General features: G+C 40.7%; 1 protein-coding gene across 1 annotated transcript; it reads left to right on the forward strand.

The window, feature by feature from the left end:
- Positions 1 to 249: 249 nt before the first annotated feature.
- On the forward strand, positions 250 to 16,388 carry iars2 (isoleucyl-tRNA synthetase 2, mitochondrial). The gene is made up of 23 exons (XM_047344758.1): positions 250 to 660; positions 2,278 to 2,400; positions 2,539 to 2,692; positions 2,773 to 2,921; positions 3,355 to 3,404; positions 3,489 to 3,598; positions 3,668 to 3,755; positions 4,250 to 4,365; positions 4,498 to 4,667; positions 4,827 to 4,917; positions 4,993 to 5,144; positions 5,260 to 5,420; positions 5,918 to 6,020; positions 6,365 to 6,458; positions 8,974 to 9,082; positions 9,164 to 9,266; positions 10,117 to 10,239; positions 10,331 to 10,462; positions 10,590 to 10,696; positions 10,779 to 10,924; positions 11,013 to 11,203; positions 15,303 to 15,447; positions 15,818 to 16,388. Exons 1-23 carry the CDS (start codon positions 400 to 402, stop codon positions 15,961 to 15,963), a joined length of 3,024 nt encoding a protein of 1,007 aa, XP_047200714.1. The 5' UTR covers positions 250 to 399; the 3' UTR covers positions 15,964 to 16,388.
- The last annotated feature ends 3 nt before the right edge of the window (positions 16,389 to 16,391 follow it).

Raw genomic sequence — 16,391 nt, forward strand, 5'->3', positions numbered from 1 at the left:
AGGTACTGCTTCACAAAACGCAGATCAAGAAATACATGGAAGTCTTGTGACTGTAAAATGAAGGGTGTGTATGTGTATATATATATATATATATATATATACTTTTTAACCTTTGATTTATTGCTCATATTAACAGTTATACAGCGCAGAAACAGCAATTGCATTCGGTTTTCAGGCAGATCAACAGCGCCTTCTAGCGGTTAATGCGGATGAATTATGGCCCTACGAGGTTACCGTAGAGGTCCTCTCTGCAATATCTTCCGTGAGAAACAAAGCTGCTAAACCAGAAGGACGAAACATGACAACGCATTGACCAAACTCAACAGTAAAGCAGAAACAGACCAGTACTTTCAGTTTTTTTTTTATTTTATTTTGCCCTCTGTGTCGTCCTGCCTCTCCATGCTGCTGTGCCGGGTGTCGCCAGTGTACCAGACGCTGGCGAGATGGGGACTGAGGTCACAGCGGGGAGGCGGCCTCCTCCTAAGCCGCCCGGTCTCCAGCCGCTGTCATGGTGTCAGCCCCGGGGAAGGCAGCGCTCAGCCCGGGGAGGCCGGCTCCGCTCAGACTGTGTACCGGGACACGGTGCTCCTTCCTCGGACTGAGTTCCCCATGAAACTGACCGGACAGAAGCTGCTGGACCGGGAACTTCAGATCCAGCAGGTACAGTGGTTCTGAAATGCGGACACACCCCTGTTGAAATGCTAGGTTTTTGCAACGTAAAAAAAAAATGACCCTGATAAATAATTTTGGTAATTGTTTACAGGTGTGAAGCCAAGAATGAATGCTCCAACTTAATCAGAATGTGGTTTATCAAATTATTAGTTTACACTTCTGCAACCAGGTTGCCTTTTCCATTTTCTTTACTTTTTCCTGTGACAGATTTGATTGCTTTTTAGTTCAGTCTTTCAGAATACTTGTCACAATAAATAGGGCAAAAGTTCTTAAATGATTTAACCTTACACCATCTTTTTACATTGGAAACACATTGCATTTAATAAGGGTATTTTATATTCACTGTAGCTCTTATAACGTTGCCATGGTGGCTGGGGAATCATTGACTGTGCCTCGCAGAAGTATTCCTACCACTTCAACATCTGTAATATCTTGTTATGTTACAACAACAAACTTAAATGGATATGATTTGATGGAGCAACACAAAATAGCATCTAATTACAAAGTAGCAGAGGAATAATAATCATGCACCGCCCCACCAGTTCTCCTAAATTAAATCCAGTTTAAAAATGTCTTGTCTGTCTGTCTAAATACAGTTGTTCTGTGGAGGCCTTGGTTGTTTATTAGAGGACAATAGTGAACACAGAGCATCACGAAAAACCAAGAAACACACTAGACATGTCAGAGTTTGGAGGGGCTGCAGGGATCCCCAGCTCAGGTGGAAGAATCTGTTAATGGAACAAGGTCTAGGGTTACAATCAGTTATGCGCTCCACAATTATGGCCTGGATGAGAGAACGGCACGAGGACAGCTTTTGTTAAACGAAAGTCCATAAGAAGACGGAGGTTCTCCTTTCAGCAGGACAATTATTGTAGAAATCTAGCCATACCTACTACGGAACAGTTTAGATCAATGTTGAAGTGTTGGCATGGCCTAATCAAAGTCCAGATATAAATCCAACTAAAAATGTATTGCAAAAGATGTTCACATATGTTCTCTCAAGGGGTGTGAATAGTTTTGAATGACACAGATTTTACTTGTCTGTGAAAAGAAAACTGCTTTACTGAAGCTGTGATCAGGACAAAAGAACCAGAAATCTGCAGTTGTTCTGTTTTGAGGGTCTTAAACTTTTAATTTTTTAACATGTTAGAAAAGATGTGCAAAGATGGTAGAGACATACTCCAAAAGACTTACAGCTGTAATTACTGGAAAAGGTGGCCTTACAGGGAGTCAGGGTGCTGAATCCTAATGCATGGCATATTTGTCAGATTTTTATTTGTAAAAGAAACTGAACAACAGTCTTTCCACATCAGTTGTTCACAACTTTGTGTCAGTCATTCACATAAAATCCCAATAAAATATAGAACCGCTTTTGGTTGTAATGTGACAAAATATGAAAAAGTTAGAGGTGTGAATACTTTTGCAAGGTACCTCAAACTGAAAAATGACTCGTATATTTAGTAACTGTCTGTATTTTTGTCCTGTCGTCTTTCAGAACAAGTTTCAGCCCAAACATATCATTAAAATATTAATAATTTAAACAGTTACTGTGTTTTGATTGTGGTTAATGCATTAATTCTTGTATTGCATGATCTATTTTTGCAGGAATGTGGTTTTGCAGAATTGTATTCATGGCAGAGAGAAAGGAAAACCAAGAAAGAGTTCTGCCTTCATGACGGACCCCCTTATGCAAACGGAGACCCTCACGTTGGACATGCACTCAATAAAGTAGGTATTATAACTCTGTCTCCTGTGTTCTCTGCTTGCATTGTGCTTTTTAGAAAAGATGCTGCAAGAAGCCAGGATTTTTCAGAAAATTCTTATTAGCTCTTGGAAGCTACACGTTCTTTGAATGATCCTTTTCAGATCCTGAAAGATATCCGTAACCGTTTTGAGATGTTAAGGGGACGTCAGATCCACTACATCCCAGGCTGGGATTGCCACGGCCTGCCCATAGAGCTCAAAGCTTTGGGAGAACTAGGCACCAGCGGACTCAGTCCACCGCAGATAAGACAGAAAGGTGAGAACAGACAGTTTGGCGCATGCTTGTCACAGAAGTTTCCAGTTGCTTTAATGCTATTGTGCTTTTTCCCCCTCCAGCACGGGAGTTCGCCGAAGGGGCGATAGCTCGACAGAAAGCCGCCTTCCAGCGCTGGGGGGTCATGGCCAACTGGGAGCAGTGCTACTACACGTTCGATGGGGCTTACGAGGCTGCTCAGTTAAAGGTCTTCCAGGAGATGCATAGCAAGGTGGTCACAAGTGTTCTGCAAACATAAGCTGTAATTTTTCCTCTCAGGTAGAAGAATTAAACAGAGTTTTGAGCATGAATAGCCTTTTTATTTCCTTAAATTTCCACTTTAAACTGTTCGGGTCTGCTGCTCACTCTTGCAACATGAAACGGTGTGTCTGAATGGTCAACATACATCAAACCACAGCTCAGATGCTAATGTGAAAAATATTTATGCACATTAGTGCAGATTTTAGCTGCTCAGCTCATACAAAATGCTTAAAAAATATATCTGATTTATTTTGCTACTGCGAACATTTTAGGGCTTCAAATGGTTAACTATGAACATGAACTAGTTAATTTTGTGTAATTAAAACTTAAAATAGCCCCTTCGTTGATTTAAATTATTTTTAAATAACTGTCTGATCTGGTCATCCTTCTCTGTTGCTCTTCAGGGCCTGGTATATCAGGACTACAAACCTGTCTTCTGGTCTCCTTCATCCAGGTACTGCACCAACATGTGGCCCTAGTCTGTAGAAATGTAACCTTCAACTTGCTAACCTTCCCGCTGCTCTTGTTTTCTTTACAGAACGGCCCTGGCTGAGGCCGAGCTGGAGTACAACCCTGAGCATGTGAGCAGAGCCGTCTACGCCACCTTCCCTCTGGCCAAGCTGCCGCCGAAGATGGCTTCAGAACAAGGTTATCCTGTCACACTCAGAAAGGTGATGATTACCTACATGTTCTGACTCTGTGCGGGTGTCTCAGCAGGTCTGGAGAATGTCTTGGTGTTGGTTTGGACCACCCAGCCATGGACCATCCCTGCTAACCAGGCCGTGTGCTACATGCCCAACGCCCAGTGAGTATGACCTGCAAACATTTTGCTACGCATTGTTGTGCTGAGGCTATAATTGTTTGCCATTATCCTAACAAATCAGGTCCACAGATGTTGATTTTATCTTTTTTAGGCTGATCTGTTCAAGCATAAAGTTCATTCCCTCTCAAACATACATTTATGAAGCGTTTCTAGATCTATTCTTTCTACCAGCACAGATCCAGCCCATACTATTATGGATGCAGATGTTTTTATCTGTGCACTGATAACAAGCTAGGGTGCCTCTATTCTTTAGCTGTAAAGTCTCAGCATCCACTGATCCCAAAAGGAATTTCAGTTTTTTACCTGTCTGATCACAGAAATGTAATCCACTTTCCTTAAGCTCATTTTACATAAGGATTAGTAGTGAAATGGCCTTTGTAAGTTAGTAAACAACCCCAATGAATGGAATGTGTTTAACATTAGCATCATTGTTTTTGGTTGTTTCTGGGAGTCTGATTCCTGTTTGTGGTTTGCAGGTACTCTGTGGTGAAGAGGGCCGACACTTCCCAGCTGCTGCTGCTGGCGACTGAACGCACAGCGAGCCTTGCGCCGCTGCTGGGCACAGAGCTGCAGGCTGTTGGCACCTTCATAGGTACTGCTCTCTAAAGGCTGGCCTGTTTTTGCCATTCATGGTAAACAGACTTTGCCTTGTTATTTTACATAACAGATTTTCTTATTTACAGACCTAACTATGCCTCCTTCCTCTTTTTTGGTCTTTTTGAAGGTTCACAGCTTGAAGGTGCAATCTGCAAACATCCCACCATTCCTGACAAGCATGTCCCATTGGTACCAGCCAACCATGTGACCATGGGCAAAGGAACAGGATTGGTCCACACGGCTCCAGCTCATGGCATGGACGACTACAGCGTGGCTTCACAGTTTAAATTGCCCGTGGTATGCTTTCTTGTTTTAGTTGCTCTGTTATGGATTCATGTCCTAATAAAGCTAATTAAAATGCAATTTTACCACTAAATGATTAAAAAAGACTGAAAGATTTGAATAATACAATTTTTGTAATTTGCATTTTCATCTAAACATGTGCTTTGGTTAAAGGAGTGTATGGTGGATGAAGACGGCAGGTTCACAGAGCTGGCAGGACCGGAGCTGCAGAACCTGTCTGTGATCACTGAAGGAACTGATGCAGGTAGGTGGGGTCAGAGGAGCCCTTACTGGCTTTATTTTTTGTATGTTTTTAATCCTAAATTCCTGCCTGTTTTAGTGATTTCAATGCTGAAAGAAAGCGGCGCTTTGGTTCTGGAGGAGCAGTGTGTCCACAGCTACCCGTATGACTGGCGGACGAAGCAGCCTGTGGTCATCAGACCCAGTAAACAGTGGTTCATCAACACTGCATCACTGAAAGACAAGGCAAAGGTAATCTCCCACCTTACTGCTGCACTCTGGTCGAGGCACACAGCCGGGGCTCTGTTGCACCAGGTAGTAGCTTGATTTAGAAGCTTCTCACACACTTGTACTTTTGTGTCTGCAGGAGGCATTGCACAAGGTGCGTGTTTTACCAGAGTCAGCGAGAGGCAGTCTGCTGGCCATGCTGGACAGACGGACGTACTGGTGCATCTCCAGGCAGAGGAGCTGGGGGGTCCCAATCCCGGTCTTCTACCATAAAGAGACCGGAGAACCTCTTATTAACAAGTAAGCCAAATGTCACACAAACTAAACCTTCATTATTGTTATTATCACATTGCCTCTTTTTTGTCGACAGCAACTCAAAGCTTTAAGCTGCATCTATCAAAAAATATGTAAAGAGTTCAAAATTCAGAGAAATGTCTAGGAAAAACAATAACTTTTTATTGAGAAATAAAATACCTATTCTGATTTGAACCAATTCCAATGTTTTTTTCTCAGGTTTGTAACACATAAAAGAGACAAAATCTGCAGCTCGATTTTGATGGAGGTAGTCGTTTTCAGTCCAACAGAAAATGAAGGATTTACAAGATTCTCTCCATTTTATACCTTAAAACATATTCCCGACATTTTTTTGATTTTTATGAAACTCAAAAAGAGAATCAAAGTACAAGCTGTTAGAGTATGTGGTTATATACCAGAAATGATGGGAGTTCATCACAAGCATTGGTACTTGACTTTCGTTTGCTGTATGAGAAGATCTGACAACCATGGACCTTCTGCAGATACACAGTGTCCCACGTGGCAAAACTCTTCAAAGAAAAAGGGAGCGACTGTTGGTGGGAACTTCCCATTGAGGATCTGCTGCCCCCAGAGGTTCTCGACAAGGTGAGTGAGTGAGTGTGTGAAAGCGAGATTAAGAGTGATTATTATTAAAAATAAAGGAGAAATATAAAGTTCGACCTTCCAAAATCACTGCAGCTAAACTGCACGCGAGTTCTCCATAATTTAATAATCTCCACATTATTCCACTTAGAATCAGAAATACGTAAGATAATAAATAAAATGCAAAAAAAAAAAACTATTATAAAATTTGGATTAGACTATTATTTCATTGCAGACTGCATAAAGCTGTGATAAATGCCTCAGGTTCTTTAAAGAAACTCAAGCGCTCACGCTACATTTGAGGTGTCAAATAAGATGGTTTCCTTGGGATTTTTCTGCTTTTTCAGAGCAAAGCTGGACCTGTGAGCGACTATGTTCGAGGAGATGATGTTCTGGACATCTGGTTTGACAGTGGAGCGTCATGGGCAGCTGTGTTGGAAGGTATGAATGAATTTCCTTAAATGCGCCCAGTTTTGATCAAACACAAGAAAACCTTTTTTATGGTTGTCATGGTAATGTTTGGTTTTGAGGACAATGCTGTATGAGAAAGGAGAGCAGAGAGACTGGCAGAGGGGTGGCACAGAGCTGTCAGAGCTGTGTAGCTCATGACAGTGACGAAACACTCTGACATGAGTCTAAAATAATGTCCTTCCTCAGGGATCTGCTCATGTTTTCACTTGGTCACCAAAGTAAGATTTTTTTTCCAGTGGCATGTGCTCAGAAAACCTCCCACTTGAAACGCCCAGGAGGAATCCTTAACAATTGCCTGCATTCATCCATCGATCAACCTCCTGCTTCAGCCTAACATCATTTATAAACCAGACAAGCAAATTTAGCTGCTGAAATTGAGGTGGAGTCCGACCTTTTTAGATACAGGAGGGGAAGAACAACTCAGTGGTCTGGTCTGTAGGTGAACCTATCCCAGCTTAAGGAGATGGGTGAAATTTCCTAAAACCCCAGTCTGAGTTTATGGGGAATTTGACTTTGCAGCCCAATTTCCATGGGAACATGCTTTTGTTTTTCATGTCTTGCTTATTCTTGGTAACATTAACAGTATTAGAGTAGAGTTATCCAGAACTTCAACTTTAAACCAAGCGCTGTGTTTAGTGGAACCTGGAAATATGTGTGTTCTGTTTGCAGTTTATTTGCTTTCCTTTTGCATTTTCTGATCAGCAGTTTTTTTTCTTTCACTAAACTTCAGAAGGAGATCTGTTGATCATCTACAGATCTACACTACATTGTTTAATGAGGAAACTGCTTTTATTGCTGAGGATTCTTGGTTATATAAAGTCAGAAGGTGGAGATTTATCCTAAGTCATCCAGCATAGATGTTGCTGGAACATTAACATTATTTTGTCTTTATGAAGAACCAACTCCTTTTGTTGTCAGCAGCAGAAAGCTAAAACGATTTGGTTTTTCAGCTTCTGGAATATAAATAAAAGTGAGTGCAGCCTCTAATCTGTTCACTCAGTGCATTGGTTTTCAGTGAAGTCGCTCACAGACTCAAAGATTTCACACTGCTTTTAATCAACTCGTCTTTCATTAACTTAAATGTACAGAAAGCTGCTTACAGCTACTTGATTTATCCACCTTAACAAGTAAGCTGCTTTGGTGAGGTATGATTAGCCGAAGTAGCTTCTGTCACAGTCCAGGATTATAGAGTCAGGCTTTCTCAGCGTTCCTGGAGCTCTGGAACAGGACAAGTTGAGCATGTGATGCAGAACCTGTTCAGGAGAGCTTTTATATCTCCATAGTTTGTCCTCTGTTGGTGAAGTTTTCTGTGCAATTCTGCTGCAGAACTGGACAAAAACAGACACTTTCTGTTAAATAGGAAGCCAATTATGTAATAAGACATGTTTTAAATAGGATAGTTTATCAGTAAAATTAGTCTGTAATTGATTTTAAAATCAGCCCAAGGAGGACAATATTTATTCTTCAAAAAATCACTAGCAAAATTATTCATACCCCATTACATTAGGTCAAGCTACAACCACAAACTTCAAAGTATTGGGATATTGTGTGACATCCATCCATCCATTGTTTGTTTGTTTCTCACTCACTTACTCAACAGGCTTTCTTTCAGGATTAGAGTGTATTTAGCTCCATCCATCAACTCTGACCATCTTCCTTAACCCTTCTGAAGGAAAGCACCACCACAACATACTCTGTGTTGGAGTATCTTATCAAATCTCTCTAAAATACATTGACATTTGCGTATTTATTCTGATGAAATGTGAAAATGTTCCAAGTTGGGGGAATACTATTTTAAGCAACTCCAAATGTATTCTAAACTGCTAAAAAATGACTCTAAGCTGTGTAATTTACAGCAAAACTAAACAATCTTTAGCTTCTGACTTGTGGCATCACTGTCTGTGCTGTGATTTCCAGAGGAGATGGAGGAAGAATCGGAGGAGCCAGAATCGCGTCTCCGCTGGCTCCCCAACTCGCTTCGCAAACCTCTAGTCACAGGTTATTTAGACAACCTTAAGTCTTGTTTTGTCTCACGTCTCCTGGTTTCCTCCAGCCCTCAAACAGGGTTATGTGCTTTAATGAGGTTTTCCAAACCCCAGATAGCGTGAATAAATTCCCTTTTAAAGTTCTTGGCATGAATCTGAAGTTCTCACACTTGTCTGCATACGGGATTTTTCCCAGAATACTTTTCGTCGCAGAACACTTCTGATTCTTTCCAGAGTTGGTCCAAGCTCTGCTCTTCTTTGCTGTCACTCATGCTGGGATTCAGGGGGTCTCAGAGCCTCTGCAGATGATCCAACCTTCATTTGTGATTATGAGAACACAAAAACATATTAAAAACACAGATACTTCCTTTCTGACTAACAACGGCTGGTATTTCTTATCTTCTTTGAGACATGTTTTTTGGGAAACAAACTATGCTTTGTGTACATCATAACTTCATCTTTTTTCTCCTTTCCTCACCTCATCCTCTGCCTCCCTGCAGAGTCAGACCCCAGAGCAGATGTTTACGTGGAGGGCAAGGACCAGCTTGGAGGCTGGTTTCAATCTTCGCTGCTCACCAGCGTGGCTGTCAGGAACAAAGCGCCCTATAAGTGAGTGTCCCGTTGAATAGAAGTATGAACTGTACAGATCATGTTTCACCTTTTAAATGAAATACATGTAATGTGTTGTAGATCTCTGGTGGTCCATGGCTTTGTTGTCAGTGAGAAAGGAGAAAAGATGTCCAAGTCTCTGGGGAACGTTGTGGATCCTGATGAAGTCATTAATGGAAAGGAGGTGAGTTGTGAGAGAAACGACGACTTCAACTTTCTGCTGGGGTATTTGGTGCTTTGTCGGCTGCTTTCAGATTATTTAATTGTATGTAGTGGCCTAAAGAAATATGATCATATTTGTACCGTAACATAATGAATAACATTTATATTTCAAATAAAGACTTTCTGAAGACACAAAAAGAAAGAAATGAAATGACAATATTAAAGCTCACATAAAAGGGACGTTTCTTTGTCATAGCTTAAAAATATATATTATCATAGTTGTGCCTTGAAGTGATAAAAACAAAATCTGAAAATTTCAAATGGATAAAGTGAAAGAAGACAGAATGTGTGAAAAGATAAATTAACACTGAAAATGAGATATTAAAACCAAAGAAAAGGGGAGGATTTTATACTTATGTAACAGCTTTATTTTATGGAATCACAGTCAGGTCATAGAAGAACGTTTAAAATGGGGAAAGTATGAAGAGGATAAAATGATAAAACAATGGAAAAGCGATAAAGTGAATAAAGCAGCTAAAACAGACCAGGGAAAGGCATTATTTTTTGCTGTCTTTTTAACTACTCTTAACATGTTGCTGCAGGCGTTACTTAACAGGTTTTTATGAAATTTTAAATACAAGGTTGGTCAATTAGGTTACTTCTACTGTATATAAAAAATGATAGATTAAATGATAGGTTAAATTTAAAAAATCTGAATTTTTCCAAAAACCTTATCATTCATTTATTTTTTTTAGTCACAACTCTGTTGTTATTTATTCACCCAGTTAATTTTAAACTGTAGTTTTTTTTTAAACTATCATTTTTTTGTGTTGATGATGATCAGATTAGATAATCTCGCTTCTCTGTCTCAGGACAGCAGCGTATCAGCGTACGGGGCAGATGTGCTTCGGTGGTGGGTCGCAGAATCAAACATCTTCACCGAAGTCCAAATTGGGCCAAATGCCCTTAACTCGGCCCGAGACAGCATCGGCAAGGTACAAACACAGTGGGACATATCTTCTGAAAACCCTTCCCTTTGTTTGTCTCCCCTTCATCATTTCTCTGTGTCCTGGTTTTATCTTCCAGTTGAGGAACACTCTGAGGTTTTTGCTCGGCAACCTGCAGGGCTTCGACCCACGTTTGCAAGCTGTGGACCCTAAACAGATGTACTACATTGATCAGTACATGCTGCATCTGCTCCGCGAATACAGCATGAAGGTATGTTGAAGTTGGACTCTTTATCCACCTCTTATTTCTTTATATCTTGCTTCCATATCTGTCCCTTGCGATATTTTTGAAGTGGTTTTGATCAGTGGTTCTTCAGGATGCTTGTTTCTTTGTTCAGGTTACAGATGCCTATAGTGAGTTTGATGCTGGCAGAGTCATCCGTATCCTTCAAGCCTTCATCACCAGAGACTTGTCCAGCTTTTACTTTAGCATCATAAAGGACAGGTAAAGACCTTCCTCAACATTATGACCACATATTTACAGTTGGCTCCATCATGCATCTCTTCTCGACGCCTCCTCCATTCAGGTTGTACTGCAGTCCAGAGGACTCATTGGGCAGGCGATCATGTCAGACCGCTTTAGAGGAAATTCTGGATGGCGTGACCCGATCTGTCGCTCCCATCCTGCCACATTTAGCAGAAGAGGTCTATCTGCATGCTCCAGGACACGACAGTATGTGCCGATGGCTTAGTAATGAAACAGGGTAAATGTTAGCAATGTGTGATGTTCTTAATAAGAGGTTTTCTGATCTGTGCAACAGAAGCAGAGACGCTATTCAAAAGCGGGTGGATCAAAAGCAGCTCTGTCTGGCGGCGTCCAGGATTGGAGGAGGCTGTGGAAGGAGCCTGTGCCATTCGAGACTCCTTCCTGTCTTCAATTCCTGGTAAAAATGCCAGCCAGTATGATCTGACGATTGCCCTTGAACCAGGTCTTCTGTTTGAGCTCATGGAGGTAAGAATCACCATAAATCTACCAGAGAATAGATTCAAAAATCAATAGGATTAAATCAGTGGGTTTCAAAACATTAAGGCTGAGCCTCACTTTAGAGGAACATTTTCCAGGCCTCCTATCCTCAAAAAGGTGGGCAAGAAATGGTTTAAATTCAACTTTAATAGAAAACTATGAGGGAAAAAATCTGTATTGATTAGTACACTACAGGTCCTTCTCAAAATATTAGCATATTGTGATAAAGTTAATTATTTTCCATAATGTCATGATGAAAATTTAACATTCATATATTTTAGATTCATTGCACACTAACTGAAATATTTCAGGTCTTTTATTGTTTTAATACGGATGATTTTGGCATACAGCTCATGAAAACCCAAAATTCCTATCTCACAAAATTAGCATATTTCATTCGACCAATAAAAGAAAAGTGTTTTTAATACAAAAAACGTCAACCTTCAAATAATCATGTACAGTTATGCACTCAATACTTGGTCGGGAATCCTTTGGCAGAAATGACTGCTTCAATGCGGCGTGGCATGGAGGCAATCAGCCTGTGGCACTGTTGAGGTCTTATGGAGGCCCAGGATGCTTCGATAGCGGCCTTTAGCTCATCCAGAGTGTTGGGTCTTGAGTCTCTCAACGTTCTCTTCACAATATTCCACAGATTCTCTATGGGGTTCAGGTCAGGAGAGTTGGCAGGCCAATTGAGCACAGTGATACCATGGCCAGTAAACCATTTACCAGTGGTTTTGGCACTGTGAGCAGGTGCCAGGTCGTGCTGAAAAATGAAATCTTCATCTCCATAAAGCTTTTCAGCAGATGGAAGCATGAAGTGCTCCAAAATCTCCTGATAGCTAGCTGCATTGACCCTGCCCTTGATAAAACACAGTGGACCAACACCAGCAGCTGACACGGCACCCCAGACCATCACTGACTGTGGGTACTTGACACTGGACTTCTGGCATTTTGGCATTTCCTTCTCCCCAGTCTTCCTCCAGACTCTGGCATCTTGATTTCCGAATGACATGCAGAATTTGCTTTCATCCGAAAAAAGTACTTTGGACCACTGAGCAACAGTCCAGTGCTGCTTCTCTGTAGCCCAGGTCTGGGGAATGTGGCACCTGTAGCCCATTTCCTGCACACGCCTGTGCACGGTGGCTCTGGATGTTTCTACTCCAGACTCAGTCCACTGCTTCCGCAGGTCCCCCAAGATCTGGAATCGGCCCTTCTCCACAATCTTCCTCAGGGTCAAGTCACCTCTTCTCATTGTGCAGCGTTTTCTGCCACACTTTTTCCTTCCCACAGACTTCCCACTGAGGTGCCTTGATACAGCACTCTGGGAACAGCCTATTCGTTCAGAAATTTCTTTCTGTGTCTTACCCTCTTGCTTGAGGGTGTCAATAGTGGCCTTCTGGACAGCAGTCAGGTCGGCAGTCTTACCCATGATTGGGGTTTTGAGTGATGAACCAGGCTGGGAGTTTTAAAGGCCTCAGGAATCTTTTGCAGGTGTTTAGAGTTAACTCGTTGATTCAGATGATTAGGTTCATAGCTCGTTTAGAGACCCTTTTAATGATATGCTAATTTTGTGAGATAGGAATTTTGGGTTTTCATGAGCTGTATGTCAAAATCATCCGTATTAAGACAATAAAAGACCTGAAATATTTCAGTTAGTGTGCAATGAATCTAAAATATATGAATGTTACATTTTCATCATGACATTATGGAAAATAATGAACTTTATCACAATATGCTAATATTTTGAGAAGGACCTGTATCTTTCTTTTGAGATTTTCTTTTTTGTCTCAGGAAGAAAATAGGTTTTTTTCAGTTTTTCTATCCATCGTGATAAAGAATCAATAAAGTAGGAACTGTACTTTCATAAAAGAATAAAACTACAGGTTCATCTCAAAACATTTTATTATTTTTGTCAGTCATTACAGAAAGTGGAACTCGTATATTATTTATATTCATTACACATAGAAGGAAATGTTTCAATCCTTTAGACCCCACCCTTTATCTCTTGTAATGGTGGGTGGCTTTTGTTATCTGGCTTACAGATAATAAAAACTCAAAAATCAGTGTCTCAGAAAATTAAAGTTAAATATGGAAATTCAAGATGTCACAACCTAAACACCTAATTAACTCAAAACACCTGGAAAGGTGTTCCGAGCTTCTAAATGGTGTCTAGGTCAGTAGGTTACACAACCATGGGGAAGACTGCTGACTGGATAGATGTCCAGAACACAGTCACAGGTAGGGTAAGCCACAAAAGGTATTTGCTAAAGAAGCTGGTTGTTTAGAGTGCTGTATCAAGCACATTTGTAGAAAGTTGAGTGGAAGGAAAAAGTGTGGAAAGAAAAGGGGCACCAGTAACAGGGATAACCGCAGCCCTGAGTGGATTGTCAAACGAAATCCATTTCAGTATTTGTGGGAGCTTCTCAAGGAGTGGACGGAGACTGGAGTCACAGACAAATACTAGATATGGGCAACTGCTTCATTTTCCAGCAGGACTGGGTACCTGCCATTACTGCCAACGGTACCAAACGCTTTTTCAATAACCATGGTGTTACTGTGCTTGACTGGTCACCAAACTGGCCCCAGCTGAACCTCACAGAGAATCTATGGAGGACTGCCAAGAGGAATTTCAGAGACACCAGACCCAAAAATGCAGATGACTGAATGGCTGCTATTAATGCAACCTGGACTTCCATTACACCTCGGCGGACCCACAGGCTGATTGCCTCCATGCCACCCTGCAATGATGGAATAATTCATTGAAAAGGAAGCAAGTATTGAGAAAATAGATATTAACATACTTTTCAGAAGTCTGACATGTTTGTTTAAAGTATAATTTCTTTATTGATCTTATGTAGTATTCCAAACTGAGACCCTGAATTTTGGGATTTTATTATCTGTAAGCCATAATAATCAACATTACAAGCAATAAAGACTTGAAATAATTCACCCTAAGTGTTTAATCTATATGACTGTCACTTTATAAAATGAGTGACAAAAAATCTAATAAAAAATATAAAACTAAATATGCAATCACTTAATAACCATAAAGTTAGTTTTTGCACCAAGCTAATCAAAAGATTGTTTTCAGTATTGTTTGGACTCAGATTTTTCTTATCAATATTTATACTACTATATAATAGTAGTAGATATGTTTATATTTCACTTTATTAACGAACTCTCACCAACACACACACAATGTCTTCTTTAAAAAAACAGATATGATGTAATAAAGGTTTGTTTAAAAGAGGTCTGTCTGGAAAATAACATCCTGTGTCTCAGAGAAAGCATTTTAGATCAACATGATAATAGAGGTACCACAATGTCAAAGCGTCTTTAGCCTCACTAACATATACGTTTCTGTGTGTATTCCAGCATCTCCAAATACAGCAAGTTTTTTGACAGACAGATGTTGAAAGTTCATCAAAACATTGTAGCTTTACTATAGCCACTCCAGCCTTCCTGTTATCCCTCGCAGCCTGAATAACTTGTAGACATGTCTTAGTATGATGTGGACAATTCATTTTCCTTTTGAATAGCTCCTTAAATCACTGGGCCTCCTCTGATTCCTCCAATTCTTACTGCATCTCTAGTAGAGCTGCCCAATGCAACGAAATTGCATCATTTCTGTTAGGCTGTTATACTTTAAATGCCAAGCTTGTAAATCCTGGATGCCAGACTTTATATTTTTAGTGGATATGTTCAAGCTTTTAAGGATTTATGGGGATGAAGGAAAAAAGAGGCCAATCACAATCGATAGGACAGCCCAGATCTTTAGATACGATTTATAATTAATGTTGCTTGAATGTTGTAGAATTGGTATGTTGATCACAGCTTTTATTGAAGGACTGCTTGACTTTAAATCTCCTTAATTTGAGAAACATTTTTACTTTGTTCGAAATTTATACCAAGAAGTCGTCTCCCTCTGGTAAACGATTCATTCACTGTAGAAGCCAATAAAAAGTGGTGCAATTTGTTGCTCTGCAGCATTTCTCCAACTCGAAAACCAATAAATCAAGCCATCCTCTAAACCTGCCAACGTCCGTATTCAAACAAACTCGCCTCCTGCTAATCTTTCCTTCAGTCTCTTCAAGAGGAGCCCACCTCCACCAGCTCCCAGCTAGCTGAGCTGATGATGGCAGCACGAGTAAACCTGACCAACAAGTTGCCCCGTGACCTGCACCCCGAGGCCCTGCTGAGCCACGGTACCTTCCTCATCAACCTGGAAGGTGAGCTGTGACCTGTCATAAAGTGAATGAGTACACAGTCCTGTGCAAAAGTTCTGACATAGCCCCATTAGTTTTTGTTTTGCTTAGGAGCTAAACTTTCTTGTTAGGCTTTAAAGTGGTCTTGATAATTAGTTCGCCAGGCCTTTCAAAATGTTTCTTTGGATGGACTGAAAACGAGTGAAGAAAGCAGCCAAAATCCAAATACAAACCTTAGAGATCAGAACCTTTAAGATTAAAAGAAATCTTGTTGCAAGAAAGCCACACGGACATTTGCACTGTATTTGCACACAGAGGAAAATAAAATATCTTTTCTCTTGTTAGAACTTCTGAGTTAGATTGTACCTCACAGCAATGTGCGTGTGCCTTGTAGGTGGCGTTATTCGTGAGGACAGTCCCTACAGCATTGCTGTGACGCCCACCTATACCGCCCGCTGCCCGCGGTGCCGGCGCTACACCTCAGAGTCCACAGACTGTCTGTGTCCACGGTGCCAGACTGTCGTCTCACGTGCCGGCTGACATGCTTGTTACCAGGACAACCAGCACACATCATGAGGAAGAAATTGCTTTACACTCCCAGTGGAAACTGTAAAACTGCTGTTTATAAGGATGGTGACATTTTACCAGTAGAGGGTTTATTTTAAATGAACATACCATATATGCAGATGTAAAATAATACCAATATATTCTGTGTGCTCATGGTTCCTCAGTGAACTCAAAACAAAAACACTGAAGTCTACTGTAAATACATTTGGGAGGTAAAAAAGGATGTGATTTGACTGTAGAAGGAATGCTCGTTTAAATGTGTTGATGGTAAATATTTCACTACAAGTCACTATGTGACTATAGTAGGAAATGTTTTCCCAAGAGAAGATGGCATGGGTGAGTTCCTGTACAAATCTAGCTTTGTATAATAAAATCTGTTCCTTCTTTCTCAGAAACTACAA

Source organism: Girardinichthys multiradiatus, chromosome 19 (assembly GCF_021462225.1).
Source record: "Girardinichthys multiradiatus isolate DD_20200921_A chromosome 19, DD_fGirMul_XY1, whole genome shotgun sequence".
Taxonomy (NCBI): domain Eukaryota; kingdom Metazoa; phylum Chordata; class Actinopteri; order Cyprinodontiformes; family Goodeidae; genus Girardinichthys; species Girardinichthys multiradiatus.

Bases quoted from the DNA above. Each gene is read 5' to 3' on its own strand.
- iars2 (XM_047344758.1), top strand. From the start codon at position 400: ATGCTGCTGTGCCGGGTGTCGCCAGTGTACCAGACGCTGGCGAGATGG. The intron at 2,401-2,538 runs GTAGGTATTATA...GATCCTTTTCAG, and splicing joins TTGGACATGCACTCAATAAA to ATCCTGAAAGATATCCGTAA. The intron at 5,421-5,917 runs GTAAGCCAAATG...GACCTTCTGCAG, and splicing joins GGAGAACCTCTTATTAACAA to ATACACAGTGTCCCACGTGG.